Source organism: Colletotrichum paranaense (genome assembly GCF_030867605.1).
Source record: "Colletotrichum paranaense strain IMI 384185 chromosome Unknown Scaffold_4.1, whole genome shotgun sequence".
NCBI classification, from domain to species: domain Eukaryota; kingdom Fungi; phylum Ascomycota; class Sordariomycetes; order Glomerellales; family Glomerellaceae; genus Colletotrichum; species Colletotrichum paranaense.
In genome coordinates, this window is record NW_026848962.1 from 2,088,891 (window position 1) to 2,108,363 (window position 19,473).

The window sequence follows — 19,473 nt, forward strand, 5'->3', positions numbered from 1 at the left end:
TCAGAGTGACGCACTACAATATGGGAGCCTGGAGCGCATGTGAGGTTGAGGCGCCGAATGCGTACTGTCTGCAATCAACACACAAGTCGCATATCTTAGACGAAGGGCAAGTCATTTATAAATTGCTATCTCAGAGCACAACTTGGATCTAAACTCTCAGTGCCCCCAAGACGAGACAACTAAATCATGTCACTCCTACACTGGATAAAATCCCGACATGTCTTACCTCTCCGCGAGAGAGCCATCCAAAAACGGCAGGATTTTGAGACTGAAGCTGCCAACTCTTTATACGAGTTCCACGATGCTTTTCGCAATCGCCTCATTCTCGACCCGCCGAATCATAGCGACGCAACTTGCGACAGGTACGAGAAGCTATGCAATGATCTAGATGATTATGAGTTGATCTCGGCCTCCGTTACTGGTGTCTAGACTGTGGAAGAACGCAGGCAGACCTTTGTTCGACTTGCGTAGTCGTTCCCGGTCAGGGCATTGATCACGACCCAGGCCATTGATTAGTGCAAGCGCAGCCTACTGTTCGCCCCGTCTGCGAAGATATCGAGCGACTCGAGGTCAAGTCGGCCGACATGCACCGTTGGCCTTACGAGGAATTCTCAGTAAAGGGCGGTACACTCAAGGAAGTCGCTGAGAGTAGAAGCTGTGTGTTCTGTACTTTTGTGTGGAGACTGTTTGCTCAGTCTCCTCCAGAAGGCCTCAAGTGGCCCCCTGATGATGATGAGAAAGTTACAATCAGGGTCAGGAAACAGTGGCGGGATTGTTTGAGGATCTCTATTGTTTCTGATCTTGCAACTGAAGAAGAATTTGAAATGCGCTGGGAAAAGCAATATGCCAGGAGGGGGCGAAATGCTGCGGATATGGAAAAGGAGATGCTCGTGGGCCCTTTCATCTGTAACAAGTATATCTTGCGCAAAGAGTTTCTTCATCAAGAGTCTTTATCAGGCTTAGAGTGCTAACCCCTTCCCCACAACTTCGTCTCACGAGATGCCCGTCAACAAAGTCTTTCCAGCAGAAGAAGAAAGAAGAATTTGGCAGGTTGGAATCTGCAAAATGCTACCTAGCTCGCCAAATCATGGCTCTATAACTGCTGCAAAAGACATTCCAAGTGTGCAGGAACCTCACCGCATATCCTACCGTCTCGTGTCTTGGTGTTGCAAGGCCAGGATCTCTCACGCGTTTATCTAAAGAGTCAAAGGGGATTGAAGGTAGTTACGCTACGTTGAGCCACTGTTGGAGCCCAAGCCGACCGGGCCTCATCACTACCAAAGATAGCTACTAGGCTCATCAGAACTTTGGTATCTCAATCAGCGAACCTCCAGAGACGACAGGAGATATAGTTCATGCAGCAAAGACATTGGGACTGGACTATCTCTGAGTCGGTCGGCTTTGTATCATTGAAAATTTCGCAGAAGATTGAGCTCACGAAGCGGCTCTCATGTATGCGATGTACTCTGGCGCAACACTCATACTTAGCGGCCGATGGGAGCAACTCAGCTACCGAGGGTTTCTTTCAGTTGAACCAAACTCTCTTTACGCCGGACCACAAGACATACTACGACCCTGGAGGTGACGATCTGGTCTACATCAAACGCCGACGAGTCGACGGGCCAGGTCTCGTCCGGCTTCGTCACGCTCGACGGACACCTTGTTCGCGGCCTACGGCTAAGCATCATGCAGGGCATCTACGAGGGCGGCGACGTCAAGGAAATGTGTTTCCTGAGACTTGCTAAGACGTATGATATCTTTCTCGAGTTCGCGCCCGATGACCTGCCTAGTTTGCTACAGAGATGGGGATCTGATCCTACCGAGGTCTTGGTGTTGCTTTTGGGGACGGGGGATTTTGTTCCGGAGAAAGGGGGCTTATGGGACGGTTGATGGCTTGAGCAATCTGGTGAAGATGTCGTGGAAGATTTCGGGCGAGAGGGGAATTGCTGAGGTGAGTGAGGAAGATACAGGTGTTGCGGCCAGCTCGCCGGCATGCGATCTACAGAGCGAGTTGGTTGAAGCCTTTGTGGAAGACACGGAATACCCTCGCTTCACGACATTCTCGATCCTGAAGGAGTCGAAGAAGGAGAAGTGCAAGTACAAGAGGCTGGGTCGTTTTGATGTCTGGGGTAGGAATGATATCGGTGTAGCTTAAGCGCTGTTCAGCAGCTTGGCCAGGGAGAGAATCACGATCATCTAAGGCAACGTTCCAATGGTAGTTCCGATGGTAGATTCATTGTCAGAGGAATCTCAAGAGGATGGACACGATTTTCGCCCAGGCTACCACGATTTTCGGTTCAATCAATAAGTTGATTCCTTTTGAATGCTTCCACTCGACGGGATCAAGGACTCGTTAGGGCGATTGTGGTTGCAGCATCTACAATCGGAGGGCAACGACGCAAACTCGGTTATATTTGATCTATAGAAGCCAATCTCCTTCTAAAATCTCGTGCCACCATCATCATCCACGAGACATGATACGACATAGTCTGTAACACCCTCGTTCTCGTTCCCGCAGTCGTAAGTAAGGTCAGCAGTAATCTCCGGCCCCGCGTAACTGGGCGGAGGCTGTGTTAGCCGACCGTTTCGATCGGACAGACGGGGGATCGAACAAGGCCCCTTGACTCCGATGCCGGACTCTAGGAAGATCAATCCCACCGGGAATAGGCGTCACCGAGAACGCCGACTTTTTTTTACAACTGGCGATGCAATAAATGATGACTCCAAGTCCGAACCTAGTACAATTTCAAAAGCTCATGTAAGCTGCGATGTATTCATGCAGGCTAGCATTATGACACTGCCAGCGAGAGTGCCTATCAGGCCCTCAACGCAGAGTCTGCCTGATCGACGAATCTCAATGCAATTAACATGTTCCTATTTCGGCGAGCGTCGGCCCGTTTTATGGAAGTGATGCTAAGATCACCCTCTTCACCAGGGGCTATTCCACCCTGATTAAAGTTAGGAAGGTTGGATATCGGGCCGCCAAGTAGGCCTAGAGCGACCAATTACATTGCACGGTATGAGGCTTGGGATCAAACAACAAGTGTCTATCAGATCAACATATTTTCCGCGATACGCCGATGGAAAATTCTCAGAAAAGGCGGTGCATTTCATAAATCGGCCTGCAGAAAACAGCTCAGTTTGTTCAATTTTAGTGTGGCAGCTATCAGTGCAAGTTTGGCTCCCAACCACTCGAAGCACTGCAAGTCGGTGAACTGCGCCTCGTCAAGATAAGACTTGGCGCATCCGACCAACCTCTGGAGAGTCGAGACACACACCACATCCCAGCCAGAATTTTACCACGAAACGGTGAGATCTAATTGCTCTTTACAAAGACAAGAGTTATAAAACTACGTCACACCGCATAATTACCGGTGGCAGTGCATATTTTTGCGCTGGGCAGTGCAAAAAGTAAACAGCGGGGCTTGGCAAACCCGAAAGTACCTCGCACAGAGTCGTAAGTACCATTTGATTGAACGAGCAATCAGTCGAACGAATGAAGGAAACATCCAAATTCCCTACCAAATGTTTGCAAAAGAGGCCGCCTCGAAGCTACCCAGTCCATCCGCCTCCAGCTCGTTGCGTCTCCTTGCGCCATCTCATCTTGCCACTGACTTGTCTTCCACAGTATCCACGTACTCTAACCGAATCTCCTTCTCCTCCGAACCAGTCGCGTACACAGCGGCGGGCGAAGTATTCGCCAAGACATCCTTGACGCTCTTGCGTTCTCGCAAAGCGGTCCAGACCGTGGTGTGCATGCTCCTCATGAAGAGTAGATCCATATCTTCCAGCGTAAGACCTAACACGGGGCGCCTGCGTCAGCCACAAGGACAACGACGACGGAGAAAGTGGCTGAGAATGATACACTCTGACGGCAGTAGAGACCAGTGAGAGTGGGTAACAAAACTTACCTTTGGTTTCCGGTACGAAGAAGAAAGCCCACACGCCCATCAGGATCATGAGAGCGCCGAAGAACATGTAAGTTCCGTAGCCGAGCGACGTAATCATGTAAGGCGTGGTCCGTGAGACAATGAAGCTCCACAGCCATTGATCTGCTGTTGTGATTGCGACGCAGAGCATGCGGATGTCTAAGCTGAATACTTCGCTGCAGTACAGCCAGGTGATGCCTTGCCTGTAGGGTTGATTAGACTTTATGCCTCACTCATAGACTACCGAGACTAGTAAAAGGAGCCTCACCAGGTGGCGCAGTAGATCAAGCCATAGAGATACACGCAAACCATGGCGATGTACCCCCATGCATTGCGGTCGGTATTACCAGCAGCCGCCTGGCCCGCAGGGTCCGCAAGAAACGTGAAGCCACCAATGTACCACATTGGAAGGGATCCGACGAAGGCACCCCAGATGAGACCATTGCGCCGACCGACCTTTTCGGCGAGCCAGATGGTGAAGATGACCATGCCGAGGGTCTTGGCTATACCGTAGAAGCCCGTCGCGAAAAGCTTGGTGCTCGTGCCTGTAATGCCAAGAGTCTCAAAGATACGAGGCGAGTCTATTTTTTCATGTTATTGGAAGAGAACCTAGATCATAAGAACGTTTTCTTTTACTCACAGTATGTGATGATATTGACCCCTGTCAGATTCTGGCAGGCCATCAGAAGCAGACCGATGCCAATACGGTTGCGAGAGCCCTTCTCAAACAAGCGCTTGAACATTTGAGACTTTGACATACGATTCGCGCTGCCGTCTTCTACTTGGCGCTTGATATCACTGATCTCGGTGCTGACATAGTCATGGTCTGCTGGCAGCTCGCGGATATGAACCAAGACTCTCGTGGCATCTTCCCATCTATCGTTCTTTGCCAGCCACCTCGGCGACTCAGGACACACGAAAATGCCAAAGAACAAAAGCACACCCGGAAGCAACTGCAAGCCGAGGGGTACAATCCACTGCGTTTGTGTCGAGTCTGAGATTGTGCGGTCCACCGCGTAGTTTACCCAGAAGCCGCACATCCCTCCTCCCTGTGATGCAATTTCAAAAAGCCCAACGAGGCGGCCGCGAATGGACGGCGGACTGATTTCCGAAATGTACACAGGGACAATGAGGGATGTAGCACCGATGCCCAAGCCAGCGATGGCTCTTCCGGCAATCAGGAGCCCAATCTCTCCGTGGGATGCTGTCATGAGAGTCCCGCCAACCAGGAAGACGAGAGCAGAGATCATGATTGCTCTCTTGCGGCCGAGCCACTCTGCCAAGGGGAACATGAGCAGGGCGCCGAAGAAGCATCCTGCCTGAAACGTGGAGACGATGTTGCCTTGGAGAGTATCACGGACAGTTGGCGAGCTATCTGCAAGGTCGAAATCCCGGCGGAATGAGTCCAGAGCCATGGTGCCACCTATGACAGAGGTGTCGTAACCCACTGGGCTGTGTTAGTCTAGGTGCCGTCTCTGGTGAGCTTGGGGGCGAAGTGAAACTTACTGGCGATAGCACTCATTGAGGCAATGACCGCTATCATGTGAATGCGCCAATTGCGGACTTCACTGGGATCGTTCGTCCCATCGGCGTGGAGGTTGAACCCCATCTTGCTCAGTGCTCAGTGCTCAGCCTCGTGGCGAGAACGAGTATGACCTCAGGATCAGCCTTGGATTACCAATTTCTTGGCAGGTTAAACGAAATGATGGGAAGCGCCGTCTCTGTTGGCACCGCAGTGACAGGAAAGCTTGATGACAATCGAACGTAAGCTACGCGAGGACTCGCAAATGGAACGGGCAATGACACCAGCCACGATACCCAAAAAACTGGATAGCCAGGCAGATTCGTCGATTGACATGCGCAAAGGCGATAATGTCTCCTTTATGGATGAGATACGACATGGCAGCATGTTTGCCTGCATGGCATCGTTACGTTGTAGGACTTGACAGATCAACGCGACGCTAGTTCATCTCACTGAACAGCACTGTAGACTGGCGGAAAACCCCATGCTGATGATAGATGGTTTCCTGACCTGGATGCTTCAAGCGATACACCCTTTCGAGATCAGGTGGACAAGTCGGATGCAATTGAGTCGAAGCTAGACCGTATTGTTCAGGGGATCATGGCCAAGATTCTCTGGCTAGACGACAAGCTTCCCCGCGTTCCCCGCGTTAGGTATGCAGCGACCGGGATGGTGAACTTGACATTCTTCCGCAACCACGGTAGTTGATGCTTGAAAAATTGCAGATATCGGGATGCTGAGAGACACACCATACGTTAGACAGAAAGGGAAAGCGCTCGAGGTGGCGCTAGATGATTTTAGTTCGGGAAAATGCTCGAGTCAAGGCGTTCGTTGAGCGCTGGGGCCATTGGTGTAATGCTGGCCAAGAGTTTTGGACTGGGCCAAACGCTCTTGGACTTGAGAGGTTGTGTATGAGACCAGGATGGAAATTGAAGCTTCCAGGTTGCTCTGCTGTGATGTGGTGCCAGCCATGTGGTGTGCATCGATGCAGGTTGCAGAATGACAAGTTGGATCAGACGGTGGAGACCTGGAGACTTCCATGGACATATAGCGGGATGTATCGAACATGTTGTGAGTTCATTGGTCAACCAGCCCAGCGGATTCCCGGAGATGTTCCAGAACTTTGAAAATCCATAAAGGAAAGAGCGAGCAAGAGCAGTTGCCACCAGCTGCACGGGAAGGCAGGTGCGTGCCATCCTTGCCTGCAGCTGCTTACCTGATATGGACCAATGTGGACCACCTCCTTCGGCTTGAGCTAAGCGAACCAATGGAACCCTTGGAGCGTGCCTGCCACAGCCACTCTTGGCGCTGACTAGCGCGGTCCCCCACGACCCCCGGGGACTCCACTCCGAGCTTGATTCGACTGTGACTGTGCATCGCGACCGCCCTTTTTTTGTTTTTTTTTTTCTCATTTCTTGGCTCCTCTTTTTGTCTTTTCGACATTGTCTACACATTTTTTTTGTTCACTCCGTGCCGTGACTCCTCCTTTTTCTCATCTCACAAACTTTGTTTTCCTCAATCAATTTCCTCCCGTTCCTCTTCTCCACACTGTTGCTCCGGTCCTCTCCTAAACCTTCCCCATGTTCATTCTTTACATCACCACTCCGCATGGATTCAGCCAAGAGCTTATCATCGCTAGCTCATTGTTGCTGCCCGTCGACTGATTCGTCTCGAGCTTCACGTCTCAATTCTCCCGCAATGCCTCCAAGCTCCACCTCGAAATGCTGACCCGGCCGCCCAGACTTGAGCCAACAACTCCACCGCGGGATGATATTGATGGATCTCGTTCTCAACATCTCCTTGTGGCTACTGGCAGCCCCCAAGGTATCGATTCCCAAGTACAGCGTACGGGGCAGTGGCACAGAAGCCGGATATGACTGAGACCATGAACGGACAATGTCCCGATCCATGCACCCATTCCGTCATCAAACTTTGCCAGTCCGAAACCTCTCCGGCCATCCTCCATGGGAAACTGTTTCCCGCTGACACCGAGTGGTCATTCGCCGCCGCCGTGTATATTCGGCCCTGCATGGGTCGGTCACTGCTCGAGTAATGCTGGTCGATGAAGCCATCGCCATTTTACCACAGCAGTTTGGTGGCTCTCTTCGCTAGCGCGGGAGAGAAGCGGATCTACCGGGCTTCAAAGGACGGGCACTCGATTGCGTTCGTTCCACAAACTCTTGCGTGCGTCTCATTCCCTTGGCAGTATCAAGAGGTTGAGAGCGATACGCCATCTGGATTACGGCCGGCCACCGATCGGACACGGGAACAGCACGGATGCCCACGGCGTCTATCTAATGGTGGCCACCCCCCGCCGGGCGGCCGCATGGCACGATACTGCACCGCACCTGTTGCAACCCGAAGGATGGGCACGCCACTCAAGTCTCGGGCGCAATATCCGTATATGTCCATATCGACAGACGCTCACGGCGGTACTTGCAAACCTCGGTTTCGTCTGGAGAAGTCCAGTCAGATTGAAAACGAATTCGGAATCAAACGCGATAAGGTCCCGGCACTTGCATCAACAAAACGCCAAGGTTCAAACATTGGCATGGCCAATGTTGCCAAGATCCCATTTACACGCTGTCAGTCTCCATTCTTCCCCCTGGCTTGGTTTCCCATCTCGTTGTTGCACAGCGGTTCTAGGATGGCCCCGACTCAAGCCGTTCTTCCACTGAATAGAGCTCGCTTCTTGATGCTCCAATTTAATTCCCTCATTGGGTCCTTTTGCACTTTTCCCTCTTGCACAGCCTCAATGCCCAGACCTTGGGCGGTTACCTCCTTCTCATCCTTTGGCTCACCTTTGCACCAGCTAGTCTTGCTAATCTCACCCAAGATGAGAGCCTCTCCCCCCGGCACATCATTCTATCTCTCCATCGGAGCTCCTCTCCTGGCTCCTCTCTTTTGGCTCCTTCCCCTCTTGATCACGTCGTGCAAGACTTTTTGTTCTGTTACTTGACCGCCAAGACCAACATATGCTTCCTGCTGTGATAGTCCAGAAGCAAGCGCGCTTTTTTTTCTCCCCTCCTCTGATGCATGTATCATTTGGCTTCTCTCTGGCCAATCCATCCTGTCTCTGTGGGGTCTCGGTTGACTTCATACCCTCTTGACTTGCCAAGAAGGGCATGTCGTTGTGAACGCTCGTTCTGCACTGCCACTCTCAAGTCTCGCCGGTCCAAGATTCCAGACAACATCAGCCTATACCTCTAACGCTCTTGAAAACTCTTCTTCCTCATCATCAGTCTCGTCTTGTGTGAGGACTTCTCAAGGTCATCTCAAACATGACGGCTACTCAAGGTTGATTATCCCGCACTATCCTCTTCAACTCCACACGCCATCCGACGGAAAGTAGACTATCGCCTCTCGCCCGGAATCGAACCCCTCCTCTCTGCACTGCCCTCTTCTGCTGTCACCATTCAGCAGGCACGCAGGCTGACTTGACGGCGTCGGTGTACACTTAAGAAACGGAAACTTTCTTCGACGGGGCTAAGGGCGCAGTTACGCCAAGGCTCACGGAAGTCTTCACGCTCAGCGTTTTGGAATTCTTGGTACGCCTTTGAGGCTCTCACTACCTGGAAGGAACGCGAAGACACCTCCGTACGCAAGTTGCCTCCTACACAGCCTTGTTGTGCAGCTCGTGTGTTGCCCTTCTGCCTTCTTAATACTCTTCAACTCGCCGGAGGTTACACCAACTCCTGCTACCTAGCATCATTATTGTTGCAACCAATTTCTCTTTTCTCTCTCCCTAGAACTCTTTCCTCAACTTCATTTTCACCTCGTCCATGAGAAAGTCATAGCATCAACTCAAGACTACTCTGCATCGGTGCTAATGGCGTCTCTCGCACCACCCCAGTTGCGCGTCGACACCCGCAATTCTCGCGGGAATGACAACGACGACGCGATAACACCGTCACCTATATCGACGCACTCAAATCCGTTTCTCACCCCGGCAATCAGCGCTGCAACAAGTATGCATTCAACCGCTTTAACGGAAGATCCGGATACAGCTCTTCACCCCGATCCCGGCACGGAAGGCGAGTTTGTCGTTGAGAACAATCCTTTTGCTTTTAGCCCTGGGCACCTCAACAAACTTCTCAACCCGAAATCTTTGGCCGCGTTTTTCGCGCTCGGCGGCCTGCGCGGTATCGAAAAAGGATTACAGACAGATGTCAAAGCCGGTTTATCCCAAGATGAGGTGGGCGTTGGGGGCAGAGTAAGCTTCCAGGAGGCCACCGGCCATCAGGAGCCCTCCTTCGCCACATTCGGTGCACAGCCACCAGCCACAACACACCACGCTGATGCCAATGGTTTCACTGACCGAACCCGAGTTTACGGCAAGAATGTCCTGCCCGCCAAGAAGGCGACACCCTTGTGGAAACTCATGTGGGGTGCATACAACGACAAAGTTATCATTTTGCTTACAGTCGCCGCCGCTATTTCGCTTGCGCTTGGCCTTTACGAAACTTTTGGTGCTGAGCACGACCCTGAGGCAGGTCAGCCGGTTGACTGGGTTGAGGGAGTAGCTATCATCGCTGCTATTCTTATCGTCACCTTGGTTGGATCTTTGAATGACTGGCAGAAGGAACGAGCCTTTGTCAAGCTCAACGCCAAAAAGGAAGACCGAGAGGTCAAGGTTATCCGATCCGGCAAATCGTACATGTTGAACGTCGCGGAGATTTTGGTTGGCGATGTTATCCATCTCGAACCCGGTGATCTCGTCCCTGTGGACGGTATTTTCATCAGCGGCCATGATTTGAAGTGCGACGAGTCCTCGGCGACAGGCGAGTCCGACGCTCTCAAGAAGACGGGCGGTGATGCCGTCTACAACGCCCTGCAATCTGGAAACGCTACCAAGGACCTCGACCCCTTTATCATCTCTGGCGCAAAGGTTCTCGAGGGTGTTGGCACGTTTGTCTGCACCTCCGTCGGTACCAACTCTAGCTTTGGAAAGATTATGATGTCGGTACGCACCGAGATGGAGGCAACGCCTTTGCAGAAGAAGCTCGAGGGCCTGGCCATGGCTATCGCCAAGCTTGGTAGCAGTGCTGCCCTTCTCCTTTTCGTCGTCCTCCTGATCCGCTTCCTGGCTGGCCTGGGCTCCAACAACAGCTCTGGCGCCGAGAAAGCTTCCACTTTCATGGATATCTTGATCGTCGCCATCACTATCATCGTCGTTGCCGTCCCAGAAGGACTACCTCTGGCTGTAACTTTGGCTTTGGCATTTGCTACCACCCGTCTATTGAAGGAGAACAACCTGGTCCGTATCCTTAGGGCATGCGAGACGATGGGCAACGCCACAACGATTTGCTCCGACAAGACTGGTACTCTGACCACGAACAAGATGACTGTTGTTGCCGGCACTTTCGGATCTGCCAGCTTCTCCAAGTCGGTTGAGGGCGAGAAGACAATCGGCGCCGTTGAATTTGCTCAATCACTTCCTACAGCTACGAAGAAGCTCATCGTCCAGTCTGTCGCCATCAACTCAACCGCTTTCGAGGGTGAGGAGGAAGGCCAAGCTACATTCATTGGTTCCAAGACCGAGACCGCCCTTCTCCAGTTCGCCAAGGACCACCTTGGCATGCAGGGACTGGCCGAGACTCGTGCCAACGAGGAAGTTGCGCAAATGATGCCATTCGACTCCAGCAAGAAGTGCATGGCTGCCGTCATCAAGCTATCCGACAACGAGGGGTACCGCCTTGTAGTCAAGGGTGCTTCCGAGATTCTCCTCGGGTACTGCAGCCAACAGGTCAACGTCAACGATCTCTCCATCTCGACTCTGGAGCAGTGTGACCGCCTCAACCTCGAGGCGACGATTGACGCCTACGCCAAGCAGTCTCTCCGCACCATCGCTCTCATCTACCAAGACTTTCCCCAATGGCCCCCTCACGGTGTCAACGCCACCATCGAAGGACACGTTGATCTCGGAGATGTCCTCCACGACCTCATCTTTGCCGGTGTCGTTGGTATCCAGGACCCCGTCCGTCCTGGTGTTCCCGAAGCTGTTCGCAAGGCTAAGCATGCTGGTGTTGTCGTTCGCATGGTTACTGGTGACAATGCTGTCACTGCCCAGGCTATTGCCACCGAGTGCGGCATCTTCACCGAAGGTGGTCTCATCATGGAGGGTCCCGTCTTCAGGAAGCTTTCTGTCGAGCAGATGAACGAGATGCTGCCCCGCCTGCAAGTTCTTGCCCGCTCCTCGCCAGAAGACAAGCGCGTCTTGGTCACCCGACTCAAGGCTCTTGGTGAAACCGTTGCCGTCACTGGCGATGGTACTAATGATGCGCCTGCGCTCAAGGCAGCTGATGTCGGTTTCTCCATGGGTATTTCCGGTACCGAGGTCGCCAAGGAGGCGTCTTCTATCGTCTTGATGGATGACAACTTCACCTCGATTGTTACGGCCCTGAAGTGGGGAAGAGCAGTGAACGACGCCGTGCAGAAGTTCCTTCAGGTATGCAGATACACAAGCCTTTTCCTACCGATTGAAGCTAACATAATTGTGCCCAGTTCCAAATCACGGTCAACATCACTGCTGTTCTCCTCGCCTTCATCACCGCCGTCTCCGATCCCGACATGGAATCCGTCCTCACCGCCGTCCAGCTTTTGTGGGTCAACCTCATCATGGACACCTTCGCCGCCCTTGCGCTCGCCACGGACCCCCCGACCGAGAAGATCCTCGACCGCCTGCCGCAAGGCAAGAAGGCGCCCCTCATCACCATCAACATGTGGAAGATGATCATCGGTCAGGCAATCTTCCAGTTGACCGCTACCCTAATTCTCCACTTCGCTGGTAACGCCATCTTTGGCTACGACGCCAACAACGAAGACCAGCAGCTGGAGCTCGACTCCATGATCTTCAACACCTTTGTGTGGATGCAAATCTTCAACGAGTTCAACAACCGTCGCCTGGACAACAAGTTCAATATTTTTGAAGGCGTGCACCGCAACTACTTCTTCATCATCATCAACTGCATCATGGTTGGCGCCCAGGTTGCTATCATCTTTGTCGGTGGCAAGGCCTTCCGCATCACACCAGGCGGTATCAGCGGCGAGCACTGGGCCGTCTCCATCGTTCTCGCATCCGTCTCTCTCCCAATGGCCGTCCTCATCCGTCTCTTCCCCGATCCCTGGTTCGAGAAGATTGCAAAGACGGTCGGCAGACCCGTTGTTATCGTCTATCGCGCCCTCGGCAGGTTCTTCACCACAATCGGTGCCGCTTTCCGTCGCAAGAAGACTACCGAGGCTGACGCCGTATCCGAGGACGCTGGTGTTTCTTCAGGCTCTGATGACGCCAAGGTCGCTGCGCCCGAGATTGTCATCTCCACCCAGGAGGAGAACACAAACACCAGAGATGTTGAGAAGGCTCAGTGATCAGCCACTGTCTTTGATGATCCGCTTCTTCACAGACTCTTTATTTTGGCATATACTTCCATTCCTCTGTTACATGTTACTAGCTACGATACCATTTAGTGCGGCCTTTTGTTCTTGTTTCTATTTCCTTGGCACGATTCTACGACCGGATTATGTTTTGCGCACATATTTATAACACTGGCGGTGGTTATTACAACACACACCAAAGACCAATCTAGTCTTGTTTCACGGGGCGTTATTGGGGCTCGGGGCACCAAAATTCACGTGTGGAATGGTTCGGCACACTGAGACGGAGGGCAAAACCTGTCATTACGGCATTAGAGAGCGATACTTGCATTATTGGTTACGATATGATACGATAGAATATGTTCGTTGCTTCGAGATACGGGACAGTATCCAGTACGATGAACTGAACAGAGCTTTTTCCACAATGATCATATTCCAGTACTTTTTGACTACTGATTGTAAATCTAATCCTTTCTAGCTAATGCTACTTGTATCATGGTTGCCCGCTCACTACGAACTGCTGCACGGAATATTTGTGGGCGAATCCGTCGTCGAGACTGTGAGGTTATACACACTCAAACTCTCCGAATGCGGCTCTAGTCTTGGCGCACCCTGGGCGTCCTTCAGAACCGTAAACGCCGCGCTCCCGCTAACAAAGACATCGTCAGTACCATCATCCCAAATTTGAGCATGCAGGATTGGGCAATTGAACTTACTAAGCCTGAGAACAGTTCCCCCCAACATACGTAGTCTGCACCACAATCTCCGCCACGAACGTCTTATCCGTCTCCGTCTCCCCGCCCACCGTCGCCCCGCGGATCAGATGCCACCACGACTTGTTCCCGTTCGGCGGGAGCAGCGACTGTTTGACGCCCAGCATGGCCGTCGCGCCCTCAAACGTCCGTCCCGCGAGGATCATCTTGCCGTCGGCGGGCCAGAAGTTGGTGAAGGTCGTGGTGGCGGCTTTGTCTTCTGATGTGCGGTAGTATTCAGAAACGAAGTCGGCGAAGGCGACGTCGACGCCGGCGGAGGGTTTGTAGGGCGCCATGTCGACTGCGGCGACGAGGGTTGCGGCTAGCGGGAGGAGAGTTGAGGGCTTCATGTTTGGTAATACGTTATTTGCTTTCGCGGTAAAGACTGGGCTTGTTGAAAGAACACGAAGTTCAAGAGTTGTGGGGTTCTCGAGGAGTCAACGGATGCTGAAGCCTGTCGTCACTCTCAGGACATTCACTCAGCTCTTTAAAGACCTCGCCTTCCATCATACCAAGTCCGATCCAGAGCCCCTCCTGAAATGGGGGTATCTCAGGCGGTCAGCTCTCCCCCGTCGGCAGCACCGGTCCAGCCGGGTGCTCCGAGGAAAAGAAAAGGGGCGGGCGGCGCGGCGTTCTGCGGGAACGGGAGGCCCTGGGAAACCTTCATCCCATGTCCGGCAGGGTGCACCCCAGCTCGGGCCCAGCCTTTTCCCGTATATCTGGGGACGATTTCCGCTGGTACCGTTGGTACTTTTGGCGATTTCTGCTTCTTGTACCCGCTTAATCGCCAGATGGTCGTCTATTAAGGTTTAGGACGGACCGGTCAACTTGGGCCGAAATAAGGGGCGACCCGGCCGCAAAAAGTGCAGTGTTGAGCATATTGCCCACTCAAAGAGCCTCTCGCTTTCGCCGTAGTAAGTACATAGGGGCCTGGGCGCTTATGCTATCATGATTATACAGTTCGTTCTGTCGCATTAGTATCTTTTGTACGAAACGCCGATAGTAGACACAGCCCTGCGTTGACTAAGTTACCCACCTCAACCCGTCGGTGTACACAGGCTATCGAGACGCATTTCATGTTTCTATAAAATCCCACCGGCCCCATCTCACGAGAGCCTCATTCTCTCTCAAGCAGCCTCAAGCACTACCCATTCGTTTCAAGCGCGTTCATAGAAGCCCCTCTTTTTTTGTGCCCTGATTGTTTGCACTTCTAAATTCTAAGATGCAGCTCACCTTTGCTCTCCCCGCCCTCCTCGCCGCGCGCTTCGTCGCGGCGATTGACTTCACAGACTACGACCCGCAGCCTGGTGTGCAACCCGAGTTCAAGGCCTTCCTCAAGGCGTAAGTTGTTCAACAATCTCCCAAAAGGAAGACTCCTCTCTTGATGAATGGATACTGACGTCTGTGATGTGTAGTCTCGTCACCCCCGCAGAAGATCCCACCGCCACGACGGCGTACACCGACTTCTTCACCGCGGACGGCATGCAGACGACGCTGAGCATCCACTGCGTCGGTGCAGATGCCATCACCAAGTGCAAGCAGCGATTCTTGCCCACCGATGGCAGCATGTCACTTACCGTATGAGAACACCTCCCATTCTTCATGCATATAACCTTCGTGCATGCAATGTGTTTGAATTGTCTGTTTGGCTAACAACATGGGACAGCACTTCCCCAATACGACGTTCATCGCAGACAACAATGCGACAGCGACTGTCTACGAGGCTCATGGACGAATTGAGAATAACTTCAAGGCGGGCAACTGCTCGCAAATTTAGTAAGTCAAGCATGAGGCTCGACTTGAAGTAGTATGAGTGAGAAAGTATTTTTCTGACCGGACTTGACTTTTAGCTACAAGACGCAGTACACTGTGCTCAAGACTACAGAAGGCGTTGACGCGGCGCCGAATTTGTCTACAAAGCCCGAGCACCAGGTGTACTGGTACCATGACTACTTCGTCAACCCGACCGGGGTGCCTTCCAACATCCCTTGCGATAGCTTGAAGGCGTGATCATGGGAACTTTCCTCGTTTTGTAGCTCAATAGCATAGCGTTGTGGCATGTGGATATTTGAATGAAGTAGACTACGCTATAAGCCGCCTGGGGTAATGATTTGTGAATTGCATGTTGACATTGGCGAAACGATGTTTCCGGGTCCACGAATGCACAGAGTCCCTCTATGCTGGACTGTACCCGGTCTCATTTAGAACTCCCGGATTCTTAGAATGGCTGAGTATGATGCAAGATCTAAAGGGCATAGACTCGGCCTTCACGTCTGGTCAGATCCTATTTAGGCCCCACAGACTTGCTACAAGACGACTTTAAAGTTCTTATGTGCCAATGCAATGGCGCGGGAAGAATTAACTAATTAAGACTCGCTGCAAGTATTAAGAAGTCTCCCGGATCGGTCGGTTGTTGTGTATGACCATGAATCCCATGTGCTTCTTCGACTTCCCAAACTATCCCACCGGCTTCACATCATTTAACTCAAAATAATTTTATTCCCGCATCTTAGGCTTCTATGTCTCGAGCAACAGGCTGCTTCAATGTCCCTTGGTTTCCGTTTTCCTCCTGATTCGAAGCTTCACGCCATTTGGTGGAAACAATGCCTCTGTGAGCCAGTAGTTCTCCGGACGCTTGCCATTGTATTCACGAGGGAACTCCACGTCATAGTGACCCAGAACGTAGGCGATGATCATCTTCAACTCAAAGTCAATCAGGAATCGACCGGGGCATGCGTGCTTCCCGTGCCCAAAAGGCAGATATTCGGGGCTCGTGGTGACAAAGGTGACCGGGGGCGCCTTCTCGTCCTTTGCGGCTGCATCCTCACGCATACGGGAGAAGCGGAAGGGATCATACTTCAGCGGGTCTTCAAGCACCTCGCCATCCGTCTGAGCGGGTTGTCCGAGGAAGGAGATGAGGGTCCCCTTGGGGAGGTGATACCCGTCGGGGGTCTTGAAGCCGTCGACCAAGACTTTTCGGAAGACGGCACGTCCGCCAAAGGAATTCAGGCGCAGGGTCTCTCGGGCGACGCTGTCGGCTTTGAGCATCTTGCTCACTTTGGCTTTTGTCCAGTTGCTGTCTCCATCGGCGTACAGTACACGATCAACCTCGTCCCTGAGGATCGTGATGGTGTTGAACTCCGTGTCTGATCCCAAAATGTTGAGAAGCATATTGGTGGCTTGGATACTGGTCTGATGCATGGATCCGAAGTTGGCTGCGATCAGACGGCGCGTCATCATGTCCAAATCGTTGAACTCTTCTTGGCGGTGGTCCTTGGCGTAACGGGCCATCATCTGCAGGTGATCTTGAGGCTCAATGTGGTCTGGGTCATCGCGAGCGTACTTCAAAGTCTCGAGACGCTCCTTCCAAAGCGGCTCGAACATCTTCCTGAGTCTGTTGATCTTGCCATGTATCGTAAAGTTGACAGCCCTACCTACAACAGGTCGAAGAACCCGAGGGCTGGCTCCGGAAGCGCCGGCGTTCATAATGAGCTGGTTGATAATATCGAAATTGAGATTGAGGTAGTCTTCATTACGACCTACTTTCCGTCAGCTTGATGTCTCTGTGCAGCCATCTATCTGGAGGGTACCTACAAAGACCCAGGCCTGGGCCGATGGTGAAGCGGCTCGCAGCCTGCGCAACGACCATTTTCAACGACTCAAATAGGTCGATTTCCTTCCACTCCGGATTGGTCCCGAACCACTTGTCAAAGGCAGTACCGAGTTCCTCGTTCATGGCGGCGCAAATATTCTCCAGGATCGCATTCATCTCGGTCTTGACCAGGTGGCCTTGCCACGCATCCACCACATATCGGTCGTGGCCAAGAGCCCAATGAACCTGATCAACCTCTGCAAAAGCGGTGCTGGGATCGAGCTGGCTTTCCGGCTGTGTCTGAACCCATCGCATCGAGCTCGTGGGCATAATGACCTCATGGCGGAAACCGATGCCTGGAATGATTACCGGCTTTCCCTTCTTGGTATACTAGGTCTAAGGTTAGCGAACGGGAGGGGATGCGAAGATCAAGACAGGATGTACTTCATCGTAGGCCTCACGGAACAGACCCTGGCAATCGGTATAGAACCGCAAATACGTGCGGATGCTGAATCGTGTGGCACCATCAGGCTCGCCAATGAGCGGGATGCCCTTGGGGTAAGGGATGCTGAGAAATAGTCGGCTGATGATATACAGCAGTGCCACTGACCCCAGCGCAAGCAAGCCGACACCGGACAAGCTGGCAACTGGTGGGAGAAGCTGCGATATGGGCGCCATCTTGTTTCGCAAAGACAGACAATTACGCTGTCGTGGTGATTGAGCGAGAGAGATGCGGGATGTAGTTCACCACATGTTGCCGGAAATCTGGGCGAAACATTCGAGCTTTAAAGGGGTCCCTAAATGCTGACAGATTCCATCCCATCTGCTGGCTAGCTAGAGTAAAACACGCTGGTTGGAGCTTTGAGCCGTGGAGTTGGAGGCGGGTGGGCCTCACAGGGAAGCCAAACAGGGATGATGGTCCTCTTAGCGCGCCCGTTTCCACGTAGTCAATGGCGGTAATTTGGATGCCTGGGCAAGCTGGGCTTCATAGGGCTGTCTCGGATCCCGTGGGAGTAATCAAGTATCGTTTGCACTCTGCTAATATGACTCTGTATGTCTGATGGGCAATATGAGCCTCTTTTTGTCATTTTGTGTCAATACATGCACAAACAATCATGACTCCAATGGCTCCAACTGGCCGGATCCTTGGTAACGATGAAATAAAGTTGGTTGATCCTAAGCTCTTAGAACACTAATAGAATACATATTTGTATTAAACACATTTATGACCTACTCTGTCGCCATTGTCATTTTCTGGATAAGGACAGCAAATGCCACTTCTCTTTACACATTCGAGTCAATATCCGTACTATCTTACCCCAGCAGGCCCAGCAGAGCCTGCTGAGACCCTGATCTTTAGCGCGATGTCAGCTCACAGAATCCCATCTTCGCAAAAATGGAATTGCGGGGAAGTACATTACGACTCTTGTGTCGTGTCTGCGATTCAACGCTGTTGGCGATTGAATAAGAAGAGCTCAAGTAGGCAATGGCTACTGCACTGTGACTCATTCACCTTCTCCAAAAGACTTAACAGTACCCAACGGGTCTGAGAGAGAAATCTTACCTGCTTTGGTCATCGATCGCTCAGTTCAAGAGGTGTTGGCTGTAGTCCAACCACGATTCAAAATAGCCTGGGTTTGAAGGCAACCGTGTAGGGGAGTGAGGCTTATGAGTGAGGTGAGTATCAGTACGATAGAACACCGTTGCATGGAACTTATTAATTCTTCTATATTCGATTGAAGCAATCTCGCAGATACGTTGACAACCGGGAAACGGGACGTCATCGTTCATTTTGGGAGTGATAGTCGTCATTCAAGCGGCTCGAGTCTCGCAAGACTGCGTAGACTACAACCATCAAATCTCAGCTTAGATCTCCTGTGAATCCTCACAGAAGAGTCTGTTGTACGTCAAGATCATCAGCAGGTTATTGCTAGCCCAACGAAACTCGGGTGGAAAGCACTCACACGCCATGGAGGTTTGGGAATAAAAGGTGAAACTTCAAGACGTGAGAGATATAACAAATGTTCCCACAGCACGAAGTTTACGAAAGTATTTCAAGACATTGATCGAATAACTGAATCTTAAGGAGGAAGTATTGAATCTAAATAAAGTCGCCTCCCAAAAATGCTTTTGAAAACAACGCCGGTATTGAATCATTCCATCTCTTTCCATCTTGGATATCCTATCTCATCTTAACTGCTATCTGAACTGTTGTGTCCCGCAAAACCGTATGGATGTCTACAAAGTATTGACGTGCTGTGGTTCGTCGACATACTGGATTGGTGATGGTAAGCGCTAGCTTTT

At 51.9% G+C, this 19,473-nt stretch overlaps 6 protein-coding genes across 6 annotated transcripts; 3 read left to right on the top strand and 3 right to left on the bottom strand.

The window, feature by feature from the left end:
• Positions 1 to 301: 301 nt before the first annotated feature.
• Positions 302 to 2,155, top strand: CPAR01_05696 (uncharacterized protein; the record flags this gene model as incomplete). Its single annotated transcript, XM_060489972.1, has 4 exons — positions 302 to 362; positions 517 to 913; positions 1,563 to 1,748; positions 1,801 to 2,155. The coding sequence occupies 4 exons, from the start codon at positions 302 to 304 to the stop codon at positions 2,153 to 2,155; spliced, it is 999 nt and encodes a 332-aa protein (XP_060351438.1).
• A 1,444-nt stretch (positions 2,156 to 3,599) lies between these two features.
• On the bottom strand, positions 3,600 to 5,538 carry CPAR01_05697 (quinate permease; the record flags this gene model as incomplete). The annotated part of the gene is made up of 5 exons (XM_060489973.1): positions 3,600 to 3,799; positions 3,912 to 4,132; positions 4,198 to 4,510; positions 4,570 to 5,376; positions 5,436 to 5,538. The coding sequence occupies 5 exons, from the start codon at positions 5,536 to 5,538 to the stop codon at positions 3,600 to 3,602; spliced, it is 1,644 nt and encodes a 547-aa protein (XP_060351439.1).
• A 3,742-nt stretch (positions 5,539 to 9,280) lies between these two features.
• CPAR01_05698 (calcium-translocating P-type ATPase) lies at positions 9,281 to 12,819 on the top strand (the record flags this gene model as incomplete). The annotated part of the gene is made up of 2 exons (XM_060489974.1): positions 9,281 to 11,899; positions 11,956 to 12,819. The coding sequence occupies 2 exons, from the start codon at positions 9,281 to 9,283 to the stop codon at positions 12,817 to 12,819; spliced, it is 3,483 nt and encodes a 1,160-aa protein (XP_060351440.1).
• Positions 12,820 to 13,155: 336 nt separating this feature from the next.
• CPAR01_05699 (uncharacterized protein) lies at positions 13,156 to 13,927 on the bottom strand (the record flags this gene model as incomplete). The annotated part of the gene is made up of 3 exons (XM_060489975.1): positions 13,156 to 13,274; positions 13,344 to 13,474; positions 13,572 to 13,927. 3 exons carry the CDS (start codon positions 13,925 to 13,927, stop codon positions 13,156 to 13,158), a joined length of 606 nt encoding a protein of 201 aa, XP_060351441.1.
• An 872-nt stretch (positions 13,928 to 14,799) lies between these two features.
• CPAR01_05700 (uncharacterized protein) lies at positions 14,800 to 15,587 on the top strand (the record flags this gene model as incomplete). The annotated part of the gene is made up of 4 exons (XM_060489976.1): positions 14,800 to 14,918; positions 14,993 to 15,155; positions 15,244 to 15,353; positions 15,428 to 15,587. The coding sequence occupies 4 exons, from the start codon at positions 14,800 to 14,802 to the stop codon at positions 15,585 to 15,587; spliced, it is 552 nt and encodes a 183-aa protein (XP_060351442.1).
• Positions 15,588 to 16,118: 531 nt separating this feature from the next.
• Positions 16,119 to 17,847, bottom strand: CPAR01_05701 (cytochrome P450; the record flags this gene model as incomplete). The annotated part of the gene is made up of 3 exons (XM_060489977.1): positions 16,119 to 17,116; positions 17,172 to 17,559; positions 17,614 to 17,847. The coding sequence occupies 3 exons, from the start codon at positions 17,845 to 17,847 to the stop codon at positions 16,119 to 16,121; spliced, it is 1,620 nt and encodes a 539-aa protein (XP_060351443.1).
• Between the last annotated feature and the right edge of the window lie 1,626 nt (positions 17,848 to 19,473).